This window comes from Grampus griseus (genome assembly GCF_964374135.1).
Source record: "Grampus griseus genome assembly, chromosome: 1".
Lineage (NCBI taxonomy): Eukaryota > Metazoa > Chordata > Mammalia > Artiodactyla > Delphinidae > Grampus > Grampus griseus.
The window spans coordinates 156,351,772-156,374,662 of record NC_139017.1 but is presented as its reverse complement, the minus strand read 5'-3'; the positions used below and the strand labels follow the sequence as shown (position 1 = coordinate 156,374,662).

Sequence of the window (22,891 nt, the reverse complement as noted above, 5' to 3'; positions counted from 1 at the left end):
AAGAGATATGGGAACATATGTATATGTATTACTGATTCACTTTGTTATAAAGCAGAAACTAAGACACCATTGTAAAGTAATTATACTCCAATAAAGATGTAAAAAAAAAAAAAGAAGACAGAAAATCTGACAAATTTGTAGATTTTTTACAACTTCCAAACAGGTGTCTAATGCCAGTTGAGTGAAATCTGCAACCAGCCCCAAATGACTAAAACTGCATTCCACCTTAGGCTGATGACAGAATGTGGTTGCCAGCAATGGAGGGAACCACTTGCAGTGTTTCCCATAACTTGAGCCCAAATGTCTCAAATAAGGGATGCTTAGCTGTGCTTAACTGGTGCAGTTATCACCAGTGCCCTATAAACCCTCCAGTACACAGTGATGTCGTTTATTAGCAGCATCGCCATAGCTTATGTTTGCTCGTGTTCCATTGGAAAACTTCATCCCACTTTAAAGTGCAATGCAATAGGATGTTTGCCAGCACGGAAAGGCCACCTAATTGTGCAAAAGCAGAGATGTGGGGATTGTTTCAGTAATTCATCCAGGCAGGGCTGACACTGCATTATCTGAGAGGCTCTTTGTTCTTTTCTTGCTAATTTCCAAACTCCTACAGGCTCCCCAGCCTTCAGGACCAGCTCCTACTCCCATTTCCCACCCGGATCCACTATGGGAAGAACCTGATCAGCTTCTATTTGTAAATTTAATTTCAAGCAGCCAGACACTGCCTTCTGGCACCCTGGGATGTTGCTGCTTACGAATAGCTCTAGATGAAATGTGAGATGCTCTCGAGAAGGTGGCTGTGAACTCCTGGTGGAGAAAGGGAGTTGTTGGGAGATGAATGGCATCTGCATATAGAACAAGCTGTGTGCAGTGTGCCTACTGGTACCTCTTCTTTAACGATGCCAGATGCAGCTGTCAGTACCTAGCATCACTGAGAGATCCCCATTTTGCAGAGGAGGAAACTGAAGCTCAGATGGGTTGACTCACTTGTCCAAGGTCACTGACAGAAATAGGATTAGCACACAGGTATGTCTGATGCTAAAGGCCTTCACTCCTCCTTAATCACCTGCCTCGGGATTTCTCAGCCTCAGCACCACTGGCATTTGTTGCAGCTGTCTTGTGCATGGCAGGACACTTCGCAGCATCCCGGCCTTGATCCACTAGATGCCAGGGCCCCTCTCCAGTTGTGACAACCAAAAATGTCTCCAGACATTGCCAAACGTCCCCTTGGGGTCAAAATCACCTTCAGTTGAAAACTACTGTTCTACCTCATGTCATATAAATGTATTGGGTGTGTGTGTGTCTTTTTGCTTAACTGTGTTTTCTAATTTTTTTTCTACTAACATACAAGTATTTCTTTTGTTTATATCTCATTACAGTTCAAATCAGTTTACACACACTATTTAATCTAATCCTTACCAACCAACCTATGGGGTAGATACTGATACATCCACTTCATGGATGAAGATACTGAGAGTCAAAGTGACCTGTCTACGCCAAGCAGCTAGCGAGGTGCTGGAACTCATGTCTTGCAGGTGCAAGATGTATATTTCACTGCATGGCTCACCCACAGCCAAACGTGGTAGGAGGCTTGACTCCCAGCCTCAAGGAGCTTAGAAGGTAACTAGGAGGGAAGCCTGTTGCTCACAGCACCACCCATGACCTAGCAGCTGGAGAAAGATGAGTGGAAAGACGGCTGAGCACTGGGGTGGGGAGGTGACTCCAGCCTTTTGCTGGAATGCATCCATAAATAAATTGAAAAGGACTGAAGGTAAAGGGAGAAAAGAGAAATGCATTAAAATGCTCAAAGAGCAGAATTACAAAACTTATGCCTGTCAAGTCTGAGACGAAAGCCCCAAGTGATGCAGAGAGAACCCCACTGCAGCCTTCTTGTCAGTCCGGCCCCACTGCTGGGCTACCGTGGGATGAGCAATGCCACCCACAACGAATGACTTCCCCTGAGCCCAGTCTCTTCTCGGATGTCCGTCCTCCACATCTGCATCTCCCAGATCTAAAAAGTCTAATGGGCAGGCCACAGAGGAAGCAACAAGACAGGCATAAAAGCGCTCCAGAGCAGAAGAGCAGAAGGCCAGGGAAGATGCAAATAATGTTTATGGAGCAGCAGGGGATCCTAGGAGGTGGCTCATACACACAACCCTGTGAGGTGGGTCAGTGTCACCGCCATTTAATAGATGAGTCTCAGAGAAGCCCAACTTTGCGGAGGTCACGGCGCAGATAAATGTAGAAGCCAGCTGGGTATAAATCTTGGCCTGTCACCACCGTACCCTCCTGTCTCACGGGAAAACACTGTGAGAGGAGGTGACCTACCTGTTCTGCTAGACGAATGACGAGAAACATCAGTGCACAAAATACCCTGGGATGCCTCGAGAACGCATTTTCCTGGAGACTGGAATTCACGTCAGGCTGACCTAGCTTGTTTTCTGCTTCCAAGCAAGACAGTGTGGGGTCATCCTCCACCCCCTTCCTTTTTTCATACTCGCACTCTACAATCCCTATAAACCCACCCTTAATTCCAAGTACCGCACTGTCTCACAACATCATACAAACCCACAGCATCTTCTCTCTTCATTATTCTAGCTCAGGTTACCTCCGTCTCTAGCCTGGCCTGGCAGACACCAGTCTGGCCCCTACCCTAACGCATTTTCCACGCTGCAGCCAGACCACGCCAAAATTCTCTGCTTAAACACCTTCATTAGAAGGACATCTACCAAACACCTACAGCCAACATCACACTTAACGGTGAAAGACTGAGTATTTTAAGATCAATAACAAGGTAAGGATGTCCACCCTCACCACTCCTAGTCAATATTATATTGAATATTGAGTATAGTCAATATTCTATCCGCTGCAATTAAGCATAAATAAATAAATGGCATCAAGATTGAAAAAGGGGCTTCCCTGGTGGCGCAGTGGTTGAGAGTCCGCCTGCCGATGCAGAGGATGCAGGTTCGCGCCCCGGTCCGGGAGGATCCCACATGCCGCGGAGCGGCTGGGCCCGTGAGCCATGGCCGCTGAGCCTGCGCGTCCAGAGCCTGTGCTCCGCAACGGGAGAGGCCACAACAGTGAGAGGCCCGCGTACCGCAAAAAAAAAAAAGATTGAAAAAGAACAAAAACTGTTTTTATTCACAGATATTTTTTTAAAACTATCAGAACTATTAATAAGAAGCTCAGCCAGGTCATGGGATACAAGATCAATATACAAATATCAATTGTATTTCTACACATTAGCAGTGAATCATCCAAAAATAAAATATAATGAAAAATAATTCTATTCATGACAGCAAATCAAAAAAGAACAAAAATCTTAAGAGAGATTTCCAGTTCAAGACGGAGAGCCAAGGCAACATGTTATACTCTCCTTCAACCTGACCTCCCAAGTTGTCATGGAAATAGTCTGAGGTATATAAAAAGAGAGACTATATATATCCATGTGGGAAACTAGGAAAAAGAGACAGACACCTACATGCTACAAACACTAAGGAATTTCTACAAAGATGCAGTGCTGGTGAGACCTGACTAAGAAAAAGGTTCACTAGACAGGATGGTGACAGAGAAATATAGCTTAAAATGTATTCTCAAGAAGTAACTTTAACCACTAGCGGAATAAAAATCAGAGACGAGGCAAAGAACACTTGTGCTTAAAGATGGAGAAACGGAAATCATAGTAAGGAAGCTTAAAAACAGAAAGTATTAAATATTATACAAGAACAAATACATCAGTTATCACCAAAAATTGTGAGTGAATTAAATCTTTCTGTTAAAGAGTAAAAACTCTCATGAAAGATTTAAAAACAAAACTCTAAAAGATACATAGAAAACAATGACATAGAAATATTAAAATAGAGAAATTAGCAAAGATGGGTGATAAATGCAAACCCAAAAGATAATAAAACTAGTATCAAAGTAGAATTTAAGGCAAAAAAGGGGGATAAATATAACTTTTACATTGGAAGAATTATAATTCACTCTGAAGATCTGATGTTTACGAATACTGACATACTGAAGAAATAACATCAACATATGTAAAGTAGAAACTTAGAAATAAAGGGAGAAAATGATAAAAATAATAGTGAAAATGTGAAAACAATAAGTTGTTTATCCTTGACAAAAATCACTTAGACAATAAGAAACGAGAAAAATTAAACAATACTAATAACATGAATTTGTTCACCCTTCCACCACAGAATACATGTTCTTTTCAAATACTCAGAACGTTTACCAAAAATGATCTCATACTGAGAAAAAAAGGCAACAACTTCTCCAAAATAGAAATCATAATCTGAACATAATGCAATACAACTAGATAATAACTTCTTAAGTATAAAAAAATACTACTTGGAAATTTTGAGGGAAAAAACCCTAGGGTCAAGGAAGGAACAAAACTGCAGTTAGAATTATTTACTCTAAAAATAACGACTATCATCAAAACGTATGCAATATGGTCAAGGTTGCACTTAGGGGAAAATGCCTCAATGATTTTAATATCCAACAAGAGGTAATGAAACTAATTCAGTTCATGAAAACAGCAAAAGAACACCACCAGCCCAAGTTAAGTGGGAGGGAAGAATGAATAAAGATAAAAGCAGAAGTCAACAAGTCAGGTAATAGGAAAGGGATAAAACTGATAGCCCTAGAGTTGGGACTCTTAGAAGACCAATAAAAGACCAATAATTAGTAATGAAACTAATTCAGTTCATGAAAACAGCAAAAGAACACCACCAGCCCAAGGTAAGTGGGAGGGAAGAATGAATAAAGATAAAAGCAGAAGTCAACAAGTCAGGTAATAGGAAAGGGATAAAACTGATAGCCCTAGAGTTGGGACTCTTAAAAGACCAATAAAAGAGGCAAACTTCTGGCAAGACTAAGTAAGTAAAAAGAAAGAAAATGCAAATACGCGGGAGCAGATACAAGAAAGCGGACGTGATCCCAGATAGTGTGGAAGTAGAAATGCTGTATGGGAAAACCATATAATTCTGAAATGAACCAAAATGAGCACATCAGGCAGATGACAGGCATGAGGAGCCCGAGCAGGGATGACCTTGTGGCGGTGCAAAACCCAGGAGCCTTCTCCTCAAACACAGCTGGTTGGCCAGAGTGGGCTGTGCCCTGGCTGGGAATACATCCAGGGACCCCCTGCCAGGACCACCTCCTTAGGTCCCAGAACCCCCACCCTTCCCGGCCGGAGCCATCCCACCTCTGGGGGTCTTCCACACTTCACTCTCAGAACCAGAGAACTCAAATGGCAGAAGATAGAGCTTTGACCACACGTGCGTGGACCCTGCCTAAAGAGAAAAAAGAGCTGGAAGAACTTCAGGACGCAGAATAGGCCTCCAGTCATCTGCACCCCAACCAGCCGCCCCACTGGTCTGATCTGACTTTCTGTCTTTCAACATCCCTCAAGGGTCTGCGCCGGTGCCCTACCGATGGGGTCACTGGAGCTCGACATCTGATGGTGACCTCGTCCAGTCTCCTGGTTTTAAGCACTAACCAGTCCTAGTCTCCCAGCTTTATATCTCTAGCCTTGAAGTCTAAACTCACATATTGAAGTCCAGGCCTGCCCCCTTCCCAATGAGCACGTCACGTCCTTGAAGACAGTAGCTTTGTTTTGCTCACTGCTGCGTCCCCAGCACCCAGGCCAGTGTCTGGAACATACTAGGTGCTCACGAAATATTTGTGGAATGAGTAAGTGAAGAGCACTCCAGTCCCTCCACCCAAGTTTCACTGAACACCTACTGTGTGCCAATTCCTGTGCAATGTCAAGGGCAGATGGACAAGCCTGGTCTTGTCGAAGAGGAACCACTAGTCAGGGGAGCCCCAGATGCCCATCCCAGCTGCAGACATGGCAGCTCACCTCTGCACTGCCCTGAGAGGGCAGGGAGCAAGCAAGAAGAGGGCTGGCTCAGTCCCGGGAATGTTGTCTGTGACTCTGATCCAAGAGCATCTTAAACAAAGCCTTGAGGACCCCGGGGTCCCCAGGGCTTGGCTGGTAAGCCATGAACCCTTTGTCTCCCTGGGAGCTCAAAGTGTATCTTGCAGAACCAGGACAAGTCTTGCAATGGAGGCACGGAAAGCCACCAGGTCAACAAAACCTGGACAGCTATGACCCTGGGGCCTTGATCTTTGCCCCCCCAAAGTCTGCTCTTCCTGCAGAGGTGGGAGGAGCCTTCCTCCCTGTCTCCCTCCTTGATGTGAACTCTCTCCTTGGGAGGTAGCTCAGAAGCACGGGAAAGCAGTCTCGTCCTCTCCATTGTTCCCTCTTCTATCGAGTGCGCTGCGGTTTAAAAGGTAGAAACTTCCCTAAATTCTCCATTCTGTACCCACAGCCAAAGCCATGCAAATGCAAGGCAAAATCCAACAAAGTATTGATGGTTTTCAAGTCGGGGATGTAAGACATAGTTGCTACTAGCCTTCAGTTCATATCTGCTGGGTCCAAGGGATATATTTCTGTGTGTGCAAAGAATATACACCCAAAGGTGTGCACACACACACACATACGCATGCGAAATCAGCTGTAACAGAAAGACTTGAATTGCTCTGTGTGTTTTCTATCTAGTCTTCCCAATTGTCCTACAAAACCTCCTGCCTGCTGGGAACTTCTAAGCAGGAGAAAGGAATTGGGAAACGTAAAGAAAGCAGAGGAGTTCAGGGCAGCCCTCATAAAAACAGGTCTTTCTTGATGACAATTCACCCTGCCTGGTTCTTCCTCTCAGCAAGCTTGGCTCAGGCCCAGCTGTTGGCCACGGGGAGGAGGGGGTGATACCTGATTCGCAGGTTCTCTGGCTGGGGTGGCCCATCAAACACCGACAGGACGTCAAAGTCCTCCTCCAGGGCGAAGGACTGGAACACAAGCTGGATCCGATGCTGGTCCTCCGCTGTGATGGTCCACGTGCAGTTGGCGTAATTGGGGTAGCCATACGGGAACCCTGGGCTCTCAACGGTGCCATTGGGACCCTGCAGTTGGAACGTGCAGTTCTGGCCTGGGAGAGAGAAAGGGGGCTGTTCAGTACGGCCAGAAGAACTCTGAGAATCTCCCAGAGAGATGGGAGCAGTGTGTTAGAGGCGCATGAACCCCCTCTTCCAAGTGTTTCCTCTGGACCAGCCCATGCTCAGTGCAGAGGGAAGGAAGGTGGGTGACTGACACACTGAGTGCCAGCTTGCTTGTGCCATGAGCTGTCCAGGTGATAAAATGGGCATCGTTGTACTCAAGCCTTAGAACAACCCTTGAGGTAGGAAACAATGCTGAGTTTGAACTAAAAGGCCAGCAGACCAGGTGGAACTTCCTCTTTACAACGTTAAATGCCAGACTGATGATGTCAAATTTTCTCCATTGTCCACGGCCTCCTGACCCTCCAGGCTCCTCTTCTCAGCCCCAGCCCCCTCCTCCCATCTCCACAGAGAATAAAAGTCATCAGTGGGGATTCCGTTGTCTTCCCAATTCCAAATCCGTCTAGCCCGCCCCACACGGTCTTCCTTCCTCTTGCAGATCAACTAGCCCTCCTGCAATCTAAACATATCCCTTCTATGTGCCCTTTGGATCCCATCCTTGCCTAATCTTCAAGAACCTTATATACGTTTCTCTCTTACGTACGTTCCAAGTGTTCAATCATTTCCTCTCCACTGGAACTTTCCCATTTTAAATGTGTTCAAGACTCTCCTTAAAAACCCAACTCCCCCCCCCCAAAAAAACCAACTCCCCATTCCACTTCTCTTCTCCCTCCAGCCTTGTCTCTCTCTTCCCCTTCTCAGCCAAAGTGTTAGAAAACACAACCTGTCTGTCCTTTCTGTCTCTATTTCCTTACTCCCAGCCCGTCAGTTCTGGCTTCTGGTCCTGTCAATCCACCCAAACAGGTCACCGATGGGTCCAGTGGATCTCGTTCAGCCCTCATTTTAACAGACCTCTCAGCTGCCTCTAACACTGTTGCCTCCTTTCTGGAATCACGCCTCCCAGGCCAGAGCATCTCAGACTATACACTGCACATGAGCAGCACCTGGGGACCTGGCTGGCATTTAGATTCCGATGTACAGCACCTGGGAGGGGCCAGAGAGCCTGCTTGTTTACCTGGTGCCCTGCAGATGCAATGATGCTTTGAGCAGCCTGGTCCCCGGCTTCCTCCCATACCGCTCACTCTCCATCCTTCCTCCCATGGCTTTCTCTGGCTCCTTTCCAGGCTCAGTGTTGGGGCCTCTCCTCCTCTCTGTCTGGTCTAGAGGACCTCCACTTGTGCACTGATGACTCACAACTTCACAGTCCAGGCCAGACCTCTCTCTGAGCTCCAGACCTGACACCTCCTTTGGGATGTTCAGGCTCGTGATGTCCTCCACCTACCCTTTCCTGACACTTTCCTCTCCTTCACAACCCCATGGACAACCGATCACCCTGTCTCTGTCTCTACTTCCCTCGACCCCACAGCGCCTCTCCCCCAGACTGCCATAAAAACTACCTCCTAACTGGTCAACTGTGTTTACCCTGGTCCTTGCCAACACTACAGCTGGAGGTGTCTTTTCAAAACAGAAATCTGATCAGGTGACCTCCCCTTTCCTCCACCGACATCAAACCTCCCATAGCTCATCATTGCTCTTCAGTAAGGAAAAATCACTTGTAGACCTATGAGGGTCTCTGTACGGTTTGGCCCTTAGTGACCTCTTACCCTTGTGTCCACTAGCTTTCCAGCCAAACCCCACCCTTCTAAAGGACTTGAACAGACATTTTTCCAAAGAACATATATAAAAGGCCAACAGGTACATGAAAAGATGCTCAACATCACTAGTCATTACGGAAATGCCAATTAAAAACACAATGAGATATAACCTCATGCCTGTTAGAATGGCCATCATCAAAACGACAAGAGATAACAAGTGCTGGCAGGGATGTAGAGAAAATGGAACTCTTGTGCACTGTTGGTGGGATTGTAAATTGGGGCAGCCACTGCTGAAAACAGTATGGAGGATCCTCAAAAAATTAAGAATAGAACTATCACATGATCCAGCAATTCCACTTCTGGGAATATATTCAAATGTAACAAAAACACTAACTCGAAAAGATATCTGCGCCTCCACGTTCATAGAAGCATTACTTACAATAAACAAGACATGGAAACAACCTAAGTGTCCATCGATAGATGAATGGATAAATTAGTTGTGAGATACACACACACACACAAACACACACACAAATATTATTCAGCCATAAAAAAAAAAGGAAATCTTACCATTTGCAACACCATGAATGGACCTCGAAGGCATTATGCTAAGTGAAATAAGTCAGAGAAAAAAAGATAAATACTGTATGATATCACTTATATGTGGAACCTGAACAAACAAACAAAAAAACCCCAAAAAACAAACTCATAGAAAAACAGATCAGACTTGTAGTTATCAGAGGCGGGGAGGGGGGAGGGGAATTGGAGGAAGGTGGTCAAAAGGTACAAAATCCCACTTGTAAAATAAATAAGTACTAGTGATGTAACGCACATGACGACTATCGCGAACACTGTTGTGTGATATCCAGGTAAGTTGTTTGGAGAGTAGATCCTAAGAGTTCTCATCACAAAGAGAACATTTGTTCCTTTCTTCTTTTCTTTTTATTGTTTTTATATGAGATAATGGTGAAATAATGGTTGTTAGCTGAGCCTATTGTGGTAATCATTTCACAATATACAAAAATCAAACCAACATGCTGTATGTCTTAAATTTACACGGTGATATGTGTCACAGATGTATATCTGTCAGAAAAAAACACCCCGCCCTTCTCAGTCCTTTGTACTGGCCACACTCTCACTGCACAGCCACAGGGCCTTTGGGTATGCTGTTCTCTCTTCCAGATGTCTAGTCAACTGTCTCTCCTTGACTAGTTCAAACCCCCTATTGTATGCTCTCATGATACCATCACCTCTCCTTGGTAGCACTTATCACAGAAGCAAATGTCCATGCTTCCATGTGATTCATTCATAAGTATCTGTTTTCTTGCCAGGCTGTTAAGCTCCATGAGAAGACAGACCATACTTGAGTCTTCCCGTCTTTGAATCCATAGCCCAAGCTCAGTACCAGACGCATGGTAAGTTCTCATTCATTTAATACAGTGCTTGTATTTAGTGAGTGTTTGGCTAGACACTCCTCTGAGAACTTCACATATATTAATTTGTTTAATCCTCACAACAGCCCTAGAAGGTGGATACTATTCATATCACCTCCATTTTACAGATGAAGCACTAAGGCAAAGAGAAATTGAGGAAGGGGTCCAAGCCACCCCGTTACTCAGAGATGGGATTCAAAAGTAAGCAGTCCACTTCAGATCCACCTTAACTATGATGCTGATAAACGGACTCAACACTAATTTTTTTAAAGCCCACTTTAGGGATTAACTGACAAGGACAGTTAATCTCTAAAATGACTTTAATATTGAAAAATCTCTTTTAACAGAAAAGAGGGATAACACAAAGTATCCCATTTAAAGAGGAAAAAAAAAGCTAAGGTCTTATGAATAAATGCTAAATGGGCATTTAATAAAATTAGACATGTAACCCTGATTGAAATAAGCATTTGGAAGTAGGAGAAAGAATATTTCCTTAGCATGATAGAGCAACCATTTTAAAACAATAACTTACATCCTACTTACGGTGAAATGCCTGATTAAGATCAGGAATGAGATAGAAATGCTACTATCACCTCTGAGGTTTCATGCTTTATTGGAAGAGCTAATCCATGCGATGCAAGAAAAAGAAAGGAGAAAGGAGCAAGCAGAATTATGGTTTGCAGATGATATATTAATATACCCAGACAACCCAGGAGAATCAATTAGGAAGCTATTAGAACTAATAAGAAATTTCAGTAAAGTAGCCAAACACAAAATAAGTATACAAAATCAATGACATTTTCCATATGCAAGTGACAGATAAAAATATAAAGAAAAAAGGTCTTATTTATGATAACTATAAAATGCGTATAATAAATGGAAATAAACTTAATAAGAAACAGGCAGTCACTGTATAAAAATAACATTTAGAGAAGGATAAAAAATTTGAATAATTGGAGAGACATATGTAATCTTGAGTGGAAGACAAACTTCTGAAAGGTTAATTTGGAATATTAACCTTTTGAAAAGTTAATTTATAAGCTTAGTGCAATTCTGATCAAAAGCCCAATAACCTGTTTTAAATTTGGTAAAAGCGTGCCTAAGTTTAACTGGAAGAAATAGACAGTCGCAGACAATGGATATTTTTTGAAAAGGTAGAAACTGTAGTATTCTCATTCCACAAGATACTAAACGGAATCACCGAATGATGCTTTGAAAATAGTGTGGAGGTGGCCCAAGGGTGGACAGGCAGAACATGACACAGTATTACAGCAATAGTTTTAAATAGACGTAAAAATTAAAATATATATAAGCATTAAAAATCAGTGAGAAAAGAAAAACATTTTGCAAGGTCAACTAATTAACTGTTTGAGAAAAGAATTAAGTTATCTTGTCAATTCACACCATATACTAAACTAAGTTTTTTAAAAAGTCAAAAAATAGAAGAACATATACACAAATAATTATCTGACTGTGATTTTCTGAATGTAAAAGCTGTGGAAGAGGGCTTCCCTGGTGGCGCAGTGGTTGAGAGTCCGCCTGCCGATGCAGGGGACACGGGTTCGTGCCCCGGTCCGGGAAGATCCCACATGCCACGGAGCGGCTGGGCCCGTGAGCCATGGCCGCTGAGCCTGCGCTTACGGAGCCTGTGGTCCGCAACAGGAGAGGCCACAACAGTGAGAGGCCCGCGTACCGCAAAAAAAAAAAAAAAAAAAAAGCTGTGGAAGATACTACAAGACTGATAGTTTATACAGAAAGTATGTGTAGGTCAAAAATAGAAACAAAATCAAAAGGCACACAAAAAGGTTAGGTAGAAAAGTATCAATAAAACAGTTAATACAGAAAGAGCTATTAGTAACCAGTAGGAAAACAACAAGCACTATAATTAAAAAGCTGGACAGGGTCTTGAATAAGTTAGTTCCTAAAGGAAGACATAAATGGCTCAGAACCCAGAAAAAATATTCAACTACAGTAATAATGAAATAAAGCTCCTATCTCCACAACTTTTAAAGGAGCCCCCTGGTTCATGTTCCTGAACTTCACCCCACTGGCACTGGCACCAGATCTACTCAGCTCATGTCTCTGAAATCTGTCTGGTGATGTCATTGCACTATGTCATTCACTCACTCATTCATTCATTCCTCTAGGTTAGACCCTGTGATGGGCCTTGGGGCCTGGATCATAGACCCAGACATAAGCAAATACTTCCACATGGCCATACTGTGCTACAGGGCTGCACAGAATGATCCCGGAGTATACACCCAACAGGGGTCACACCTTGAGGACCACCCTCATTCGTGTCCTGGTCAACCACTGATACCAACATTCACCACCATCCCCAGCACCCCATCTGTTGTGTGGGTCTGCAGTTTCTGATTCAGAACCTGGGTATGAACAGCATCTTGTGCTGCGGAGAAAGAAATCAGGGGGGCTCTAAACAGAGACCCTGGGAACACTTTCCGTGTACAGGGACAAGAAAGGTGATAGAGTAGGAGGCAGGAAGGCAGGCATAACGGTGGGAGGAGAACCAGAGTGCAGCTCCGTACAGAAGAAGGTGACTCAGGGCATTGAGCACCACAGAGAGGCTAAGGTGAGGGTCTGGGATGAGGTCACTCGGTTTGATGTCTAAATGGTCCCTCTGGAGGTAAGGATGCTGAGAGTGGGAGCTCTGTCCTGGTTCCTGTTGCATCCCCAGTGCCGAGAATTCAATAAGTACTTGCAGAATGGATGCATGAACTTCAGCAAAGACAGGTGGCAGGTGACACGGTGGACAGAGGCCAGATTGTAAATAAGTAAAGGCAAGATTGGCTGGTGAGAAGGGAGAGGCCATTATATTTTAAACAATAATGTATATATCTTCCTCCTTGCAGAAAATTTGGAAAATATAGGCAAGAATTTTAAAAAGAGGAAACACTACAATCTCGCCTTCCTCTCAGAGGCAACCGATGTTAATATTTTCTTTTTTTTCTAGATTTTTCCATGCATATTTCACATCGTGAGATAATATTATATATATAATTTTGTGGGCTCTTTTTTCAGTCAATTATTCTTCAGTTTTAAGTTGTAAAAGGCAATGTTACTTGTAATATACATGGCTATGCATACATGCAACACAAAGATGTATACGGACAAACGGGTCGCCAATCTCTCTCCCTTCTACCCACTCCAAAGCTACCAAAGTTAACCGGCAGGTAACTCTCTCCTCTCCAACCTTCTCATCTCTCATGCAAACAAAGACACATTCTGGGAGAATTTTTATTATTTTTTTTTTAAATGAAATCGTAGTTGCACTCACTTCTCTGCAACCTGCTTTCTCATTTAACACTACATTGGGGATACCTTCCAGGTCAGTAGAGCCATATCTAACTAATTTTTTATATAAATGTGTGATATTCCACAGCCTGGATGTATCTCAATGTATTCAACCACTCCCCTGCTGATGGCCGTTCAGGTCATTTCTCGGTTTTCTTTTGCAACAATTCAGTAAACGTGACAACATGAACTCTCCCGCCCCAAGATACTGAACTCATAAACAGCATTTTAAATGGACGTGCCACGTTCTAGTATATGGTTATACTAGAATTTACTCAACCATTCTCCTTCTGTCAAGCATTTAAATTGTTTCTGGATATTTTTTTCTGTTATAAGTAAGACCTGGTCTCTTAGTAAAGTCTGGTGACAGCATGCTGGTCAGTGCGGTGGAAAATGCTTTTCCATGGCCAGAGTCCCAGACCGAGTGTTCACTTAAGTGGTAACTGCATCCAGCTTTGGTTTCTGGGGGAGTGTGCTGTCCATAGGAGGCTGGCCGATCTCTGTGGCAGGCGCTGTTGGAGAGGGTTAGACAGGGCTGGAACCCCGACTCATTTGGAAGTCTCCCGGGAATCAAACGTTGGTTAGTGAGTTGAGAAAGTTATAACCCAGTATGGAGGTTCCTTAAAAAACTACAAATAGAACTACCATACGACCCAGCAATCCCACTACTGGGCATATACCCGGAGAAAACCATAATTCAAAAGGACACATGCACCCCAATGTTCACTGCAGCACTATTTACAATAGCCAGGTCATGGAAGCAACCTAAATGCCCATCGACAGATGAAGGGATAAAGAAGATGCCCTCAATAATTTTAATTCCTCCCTTGAGGAACTATCTGATGAAATTCTGGGCTCATTTTCCACTGTGGTGTTTATTTTTTCTCACTGAGTTACATATTTACATCTTCTATGCATCACATGTGTTACATATACATTTGTAGTCGTTTTGGCCTTTTAATTCTATGATGACATACAAAGGTATCTAAATTTTATGTTCTTCAATATTCCATGAGTTCTTACTGTTTTTCTTATTAATTTGTGCTAACTCTTTAGAGAATCAGGATTTCACTCTTTTGTCATATTTGCTGAAAAGGTGGTTTTTCACCTGTTGTGTGCTTTTTGTTTCATTTAGTTTTTTCATGTAGAATGAAATGGTTGGTTTTTACAGGCAGCCATCTTTACCTGTCTTTTTCTTGGTAATATTTTTTTTCCTTTACTGACATTTAGAAAGATTTCTCTCTGGCTTCTCATCCTACTCAACACAGCAGCCGAAGTCCTTGCCACATCTCAGAAGCCCTACTGAACGGACACTTCGCTGCCCCTGACCTTCTCTACTGTCATTCATCCCTTCATACCTGTGATGGGCCATGATACCTAAGCCCATCCCATGCCCACCTTGGGACCCTGCACTTGCTCGACCTCCAGCCCAGAAAGCTCTTCCCCAAGAGCTGTGTGACCCGATCCCTCACTTCCTTCAGCCTGAGTCAAGTAACATCACCTCACAGCCCATGAAATCCAAGCCTCCCTCCTCTCACGCCAGCCCTCCAGGTTCCTGCTTTATTTTTTCCACAGCACTGAGCATCCTCTGACATCTATTTTCTTGTTTATTTTCAGTGCCCCCCTACCCCGATAGAATGCCATCTCCATAAAAGCAGGGGAGCTATTTTGTTTCTACTCTCTCTCCAGCTCCCAGACCTGTACCTGGCACACAGCAGACGCTCCCACAAGAGTTGTTGGTTGAATGAATGATTCATGCATATTCACTGCCTACCCAGCTCTCTGTGCTTGGAATGCTCTCTCTCTAGTTCCCTCACCCAGCTGACTCCAGGCACACTAAGACTGGTTACCTCCTCCAGGGAGCCCTCTTGGAACCCTCGAGATAAATGGCAAGTATTCTTCCTTTGTTTGCTCATCCTTAGCGAATGAATTAGTGAACCAGTGAATATCACTGCTTTCACCAATGGTGACATAATGATATGTTTATGTGGCTTCTCTAGCCGTAGACTCTTTGAGATTTCATTCATAGTTTTATCTCTAGCACCTAGCTCAATACTTGCCCATAGTAGTCACTCCATAGATATTTTTGGAATGAATGGATGAGTGAAATGAATTAATCTTTTTATAATACCCAGAAGACAACTACCAACCTACCATTTGTGTATGTATGGCGTATTCTGAAGGTGGCTTCGTGAAAAGGTTAAAAGCTTGGGTTTTGGAAACAAAAAGCCTTCGGTTCAAATTTCAGTTTTGCCACTTAATACTTTGTGGGCAATTTATGTAAACTCTTTAAACTCTCATTTCAACATCTTTAAAATTAACAACCACTTCTTGGATCGTTGTACAGATTAATGTGATAATATCTTCTAAATTGCTAAATACTCAGTATAGTACCTGACACACTATAAGTAATAAACACCAGCTAATCTTTCAGTAAAGGTTTGTACTTTTCTTTATATAGGTCTCAGTCACATCTTGTTAAGGTTATTCCTAGACAGCTTATGCCCTTTTTCTTGCTCTAGTGAATGACATTTTTTCCCATTATTTTTTTTCTAGCTGGTTATTACTGATATACAGAAAACCTATTGATTTTTATATAGTCATCTGGCATCCAACTGGGTCTCTGAACTCTTATTAATTCTAAAGACTTCTCAGTTGATTCCCTTGGGTGTTTTAGGTATACAATCATGTCTACAAATAATGATAATTTTGAGGAGATAACTCTTTTGAGAAGTTTGGCAGGAAAATTCAATTCAATTCTGCAAGTACTTATTGACTGATATGGTCAGTTTTGGACAAACTTAGTTGGAGAAGCCTGTGGGACATCCAGACAGAGACGGCCAGAAAGCAATTAGGGCCGTAGACTGGAATGCGGGAGTGCAATCTGGGTTGGAGAGATGGATTTGTGGAAACCATGCAGTTAATGAGACTGCCCTAAGAGGAAACACAGAGGAGTGTGGTAGATGCCAGGTAAGCCATGCCCACCAGACATCTCACCTGCACACAGGCAGCCCACTGTATATCTCACTTCTACAATGGGACTCTGGCTTATCTCTGTGCCTGTCTTCTGCAGGGGCACCTTGTCTGGACAGGTGGGAGAAGCAGGGGCCAAACAGTATCTTTGGCCTCTGCAGTCACCCTTTAGTTGTGAACCAGAAGCCAGGGTCATAGAGATGCTGGCACTGGGCCTCATCTTAGCCCCTCTCTCCTGCACATTATGCTGGTCACACCAAATAGCTCATCATCTACAAACACCCCACGATCTTTCAGGCTGTACAATGCTTGGCCCATTGCCTGGAACGCCTTTCCCTTACCTTCTCGACCTAGGAAACCTTACTCACTGTTCCAGATTCAGTTCACACAGCACCTCCTCTGAGGAGCCTCCCCTCGTTTCCTGGGCAGTGACTAAGTTTTCTCTCTCTCTTTCTCCCTCTCTCTCTCTGTCACTGCAACAGCCATCCACCAAATTCCATGCCTCTTCCCTCCCAATCTATCCCTTTCAAAAGAACAAACATACAAACAAAAATTGGCCTGCCATTCTTGCTTAAAAATCCTTCAATGGCTCCTCTGGGAAAAGCGCACAGTCCTAAACGTGGCACACAAGACGCCTCCTTGAGCCACCCACTGCTTCTCTCCCAGGCTTTGCTTCTTGCCACTCTTTGCCTTAAGTGACACTCCAGCCCAAGCCAGGCTCTCTCTGTTTGGTTCCTTTGATGCTCTGTGCTCTTTTGCTCCCTCTGTCTTCAAACTTGCTGTTCCCTCTGATTGAAGCATCCTTTCTTCATCCTCTGATCTTGCCAACTCCTGTTCATCTCTTAGGTCTCAACTGAAACTTCAGCACCCCCAGGAGACCTTACTGACCACTGCACTAAGGTGTACTCCCCTCACCCCAACGTACACCCAAGCACACACCTCGCTGTGTGTCCCCACAGAGCCCTGCACCTCTGTCGTCACTCACAGCACACATCATGGCATCGCTTATTGTCTGTGTTCCCTGGGAGACGTGGATTCTGTCACATTCACACTGATCTGTGGCACCCAGCATGTTGCTTGGACAACAGGTGCCCCGTAGAGATCTGCATAATGGCTGCACCTTGCACGCAACTCTACTGGGTCACGCATCCTACTGAACTGCAGACCCAGAGCTCCTCCAGGGTGGTACTCCTCCCTGTAACCTTAGTGCCCAGTGCCTGGTATATGTTGTAGATGTGCACACAGTGTTGGATGAGAGAATTATCACAGGTATTTCTAATGAAGACATGCATTGATTTTTCTTCCCTAGAAGTCTTAACAATCCGAGAAATTTCCATGAATGTGCCTAGGGTTTCTCAGCTCGGCACCATGGACGTTTGGGGCAGGACAGTTCTTTGTTGGGAGGGCTGTCCTGTGCATTAGGACGTTTAGCAGCATCCCAGGCCTCTACCCCTGGGCGCCGAGTAGCACCTCTCAGTTGTGACAACCAAAAACGTCTTCAGACATTGTCAAATATTCACTAAGAAGGAAAGTCACATACACATAAGAACCTAGCCTCCCACCTTTTCTCATTCATTTTAGGGGACCTGCAGGCCAAAGAAGCCCACCCACGGACCTCCAGGACCAGGGGTTCTTCACCTTCGTTGTGCCGCGGCCCCCTTTGGCAGCCCGGTGAAGCCGTCTCAAATGATCTTTTTAAATGCATACAACAAAATACATAGAATTACAAAGGAAGCCAATTATACTGAAATATAGTTTTCAGAATATTTCCAAAGTTTGTCATATAGTATTATAGATGTTCCTTTATTAATGCATTAGGAACAAGATCTAGCAGTGGGCCTGAAAAATACTGTAGTTCAAAGCACAAATGTTCTTTCTAGATAGCTGCAACTACTGTAATGTTCTATGAAAACACCTGTGATCTTATCAGCGACAAATTCACAGGTACTGCTAGTACTGCTGTACTTTGTTGCTTATATTCATGATTAATAGAGATGCTAGGTTTCAGTAGAAGATTAGTGAAAATAAAGATGCCACTTTCTCCATCCAAGTTAGAGATGCCCTGGATTCTACCCAGAACCTCAGAGGTCCAAGCCAAGTTCAAGCTTTCATTCAGCAAGTCTGGGGAGGGCTGCTCAGTTCCAGGCTCTATGGATGTGGGCGTGGGTGTGTGCGGGTCTCGGGGGGTGGGATTGGGGGTTGGGAAAAGGGAGGGGTGGATTGTGTATAATACATCCATGCCCTCAAGGAGTTCACAGTGGAGTATAGAAGACAGAAAGACACGGCCCATCTTACTAACCGTGTCTCCACTTGCTGAGTGGTTTGAGGACACCTCACTGTTGGATCCCAGGGGCACAGCAGAAGCACGTACATACACACCCAGAAAGATGGGTGCTTTGGGGCAGGTCTAAGAAGGGGACCAACATGTATCCACGTGCTTCCCTAACATCATCCCCCTGAATTTAGCAATGACCCTTTGAAATGGCTGTCATGCCCCCACCTCCACCACTTTATAGGCGAAGAAGCAAAGCTCCTCAAGGCTTAAGAACGTGCTCAAGGTCAAACACGTAGCAGCGGAAGAGCTGGGATTCAAACACAGATCTGTGTGAAAGCAAAGCTCAGGCCCCTCCCTCTGCCAGGCTACAAGATTCACACACCGCCTGGGGACACACTTCCAAAGCTAGGGTGCTGTTTCCACTCTGCACCCAGCTCTAGCGGCAAAGCCTGGGATTTATTGAAAAGAGCTTAGCACGGTTGCTGTGCCGCAGGGACAAGGAAACAAAGCAGGGTCTCCTTCTTCCTCTCAAGCTGGGGATGCATGCAGCAAAGGCACAAAACAATGCCTAACAGACGGGGTAAGGCAGCAAACCTGTCCCTGTGCCACGTCCAATTGCTCTGTGGGAATAATCCCGTGCTGTTCAGCTTCCTAATTCTAACTCCAGGCTCTCTGATTCTCCAGGACATGCTGAACACAGAAGCCACCACAGTGGACCAAATATGATTTTCCCTGCCTGGCGATACAGATGCAGCTCTTTTGTCATCATTTTGAGCCAGTACCAGCCAAGGGTTGTTTATCATGTTGACAGGGAATCCTGGACCAGCAGAGGTATCTTCGCATTGCTGATGGCAGAGCTTCTCACTCTTTGGGTTGTGCTGCATCCCTGGATCAGCACCAAGAGAAGAGGCCAGGTGTGTCTGGGAACAGGTGCCTCTGCCGGGCTGGTCGTGCTCCTGGCTGGGTCTTTCAGAGCAAATACAGGGAGATATCACTGAGTTCTCCTCAGCTGAGAAGACACTTGAGCTGCGGCTTTGGTTCAAGCCGGGGCTGAGTACAGGGAATGACACACAGAAGTTCAGGTCTTAGCAAATTCATTCATTTATTCATTTAAAATCCAGTACTGAGCACTCACTATGTCCCAGGCACTATCCCTGTCCTTATGGACTTAGTCTAATGATAATAATCATTAAACACTGTTTCCTCTGCCAAGGGCTGTCTTATGTACTTTACATCTAATAACTCATTCCATCCCCACAACTGTATTAGACAGGTACTATTATGATTCCCATATCACAGGCAAGAAAACTGAGGCCCAGGAAGGTTAAGTAACCTGCCCAAGGTCAGACAGCTGCTAAATGGTGGAAACAGGATTCAACCCCAGGCAATCTTGTGTCAGATCCTGTCTTCTTAACCACTACTCCATGGATGGGTGGATTGATTTGGGGGGGTGAGGGGAGTGGCTAGATGCCAACTTGGCCAATGTGATAAGCCATTTCTCTTTCTAGACCGCTCTGATAGACAAAGAATGTTGCCTTGGGGAGCCCTTTTCTTAAGTATCAATCATCTCAGCTCAAACTCCTAGGCTTCTGCCCTATTGCCTGCCTTTTGGGGGTTAAGCCCACTGTGGTGAGGCTCAGTGTGGCATCAGAAGAGAGGACACATGGGAAATTCTGTACACATTGGACTTCCCAGAAGGAAGAAAACATAACTTAGGAAATGGGAGTGAATTGTCAAAAGCAAGCCTGCGCTGTGAAATTGAGAAACCAAGCTTATGTCTCTGTCTCTACCACCAGGGCACCTCATGATGGCAAGGACCACATCTATTCACTATTAAATCTCCAGCACAGAATTTGGCATTTCATAGACACTCAGTTCATATTTGTTGAGTAAATAGATTAGCTTGTCCAGTTGTCATCTGTGCTTCTTTTGTTTTGTTTTGCTTTTCATTTGTTTCTTTATCCATCAAAAGCTCATGGCTGCTATTTCTTCTAATACACACACCCATGGTGGAACTGGCCTCATCTCTAAGGGACAGAGGTAACTTCAAGCCCTTTGGTCTCATGTGACCCAGATGTGAAAATTAATTTAAAAATGGGGGGGGGGGAACCTAACATGGTGAAATGGGAAGAATCTGAAAACCTGCGTTCTTAATTCTGCTTTGCCACTTCATAGCAAGGAATATGGTCAAGTCCCTTAGTCACTAAGGCTCCAACCCCTCCATCCTATAAAGGGGGTCTCAAGGTCACCTTCACATAGATGCCCTGGGTCAGGTGACCCAAGTGAAATGTTGGTGCTGCCTGGAGCAGAAGAGACCTATCCATGGTCCTGAACCATTAATGTCCTCAGGGACTGTTGCTTCTCCTGACCTTGGGCCACTGAGATGCCTGTCCAACCTCTCCCAGGATTTCTGCCCAAGATGAGAAAGGAAGAAAGGAGTTGGTGAGATGAAGAAGCAGAGGGAGAGAGGGACAGCTGGGGTAAGGGGCTGACGGGGCAGAGGTGAGGGCAGAGAGCACTGGGGCTCCACTCAGGTCCTGAATGCCTGACACAACGTCCTTCCAGCCTTAGGCCAGACAGAGCCAGAGGCCACACTAGAGATGGTCTGCCACAGGAGGCCTCGGGTGAGGGAAAGGGGGGTGGTCCCTTAGGAGTGTGTTCCTGAGATGTTCCTAACACTTAATCCTCAGCAACCAATAAGTAGGACAGGTGGGAGACTACGCCTCTGGAGATGAGGGGTGGGGAGCCTTGAGCTACAGAGTAAGAAACAAAATCAGACATCCTAAAAGCCAGAGTAGGGGAAGGTGTGACATGTGGTCACCAGCAGTTGGGTACAGCCTCTTCTTCCTCTGTAGATGGCCTACCCCCCTCATTCCTCTGGCAGCTTCAGAATGGACATCTGCTGGGGATCCAAAAGGCTCGCTCATGGAGAATTTCGCAGCAGACTTTCCGTTAAATTAGGCTTTCAAAGGTCATCTGTAATTTCATTTTGTTTTTTCCCACTCTTCAGCAGATGTCCTGTTCTTTGTACATGCTAAGGAAAGGCCTTTGTGTTTTGATGCCCCCAACTGCACATTTGAATTTTATATGAGCTCTGTTTGGTGATTTGAAAATTGTTCCTATCCGAGAGCTTAAGTCAGCCCTCTCTATTCAAGAAAATTAGCGATGGGTTAGTTCTGGCCTGGCGCAGCTTGGACCAGCCTAGATGCCAGTAAAAATTCATTCATTCAACCAATACTCACTGTGCTTCTACCATCTGCCAGGCACAGGGTGGACACAATCTCTGTTCTCATAGAGATTCCCTGCCTTACTCACCCCTCCCCAACCATGCTTGCTTCCTTCCTGTTCCTCCCACAAGCTGCCATGCCTTTGCTTTTATTTCTTCTTGCAAAGTTCTTTACCCCAGATAGGGCAAACCCCTTCTCTTCCTTTAAGTCTTTGCTCAACATTCGCTTCTCAATGAGTCTACCCTGATTACTCTTTAGAAATTCATATCCCACTTCCCCACGTCCATCCCTAGCACCTCCAAGCTCCCTCACCTGTTCATATCATCTTTCTCCCATAGCATGTATCACTCTGCACCATCCTACTAGTTTACTTATATGCTGTGTTTATTGCTTATTGTCTATTTCGTCTTGCTAGAACATACACTTCACAAGAGCAAAGTCCCTGTTTTATTCACTGAGGCATCCTAAGTGCCTAGAACAGTGCCTGGCACAGAGTAAGGCAACGGATGTTCAATGAACGAATGAACTGCGATCCGTGCACTCACAAAGGTACGGCTCATATAAACCCAACTCCCTGAAGGCTCAGGAAGCCAGACCAGCTGGTGCGGCTCTGTCTGGGGTGGAAGAGCCCACAGACCCAGCCCACAGTGGAATCAGAGCTGGGGATGGGATGCCATTGGCCTCCCAGGGGCCACTGCCCACTGCCGCCACGGTCACCTCCCCACCAGACTGAGCTCCTTGAGGGCAGAGAGCACAGTCTGCCTTTCTCGCCAACACATGCTTGAGGGCCCAGCCCAGGGCTGCCAAAGGAAGCAAATGTCAGTAAGCACCAGGTTGAAGGAATTTCAGCCATCGTTTATCAAGCACTGACCATGTGCCCCACACAATGCTGAGCTCCTTACTCACATTATTTCTTTCAAACCTCACCACATACCAGAGAGGTGGGTCTTATTTTTTACCTTGTTTAGCAAATGAGGTTTAGGTTAAGTAACTCACCCAAGTTCACATATA

At 44.8% G+C, this 22,891-nt stretch overlaps 1 protein-coding gene across 1 annotated transcript in view; it reads right to left on the bottom strand.

The window, feature by feature from the left end:
• CSMD2 (CUB and Sushi multiple domains 2) overlaps window positions 1-22,891 on the bottom strand; it is a gene marked incomplete at both ends in the record, with an annotated part of 666,759 nt that overhangs the window by 597,424 nt on the left and 46,444 nt on the right. Inside the window, 1 exon segment of the mRNA XM_082658204.1 lies at window positions 6,782-6,998. Coding sequence (XP_082514330.1) covers window positions 6,782-6,998 — 217 coding nt within the window.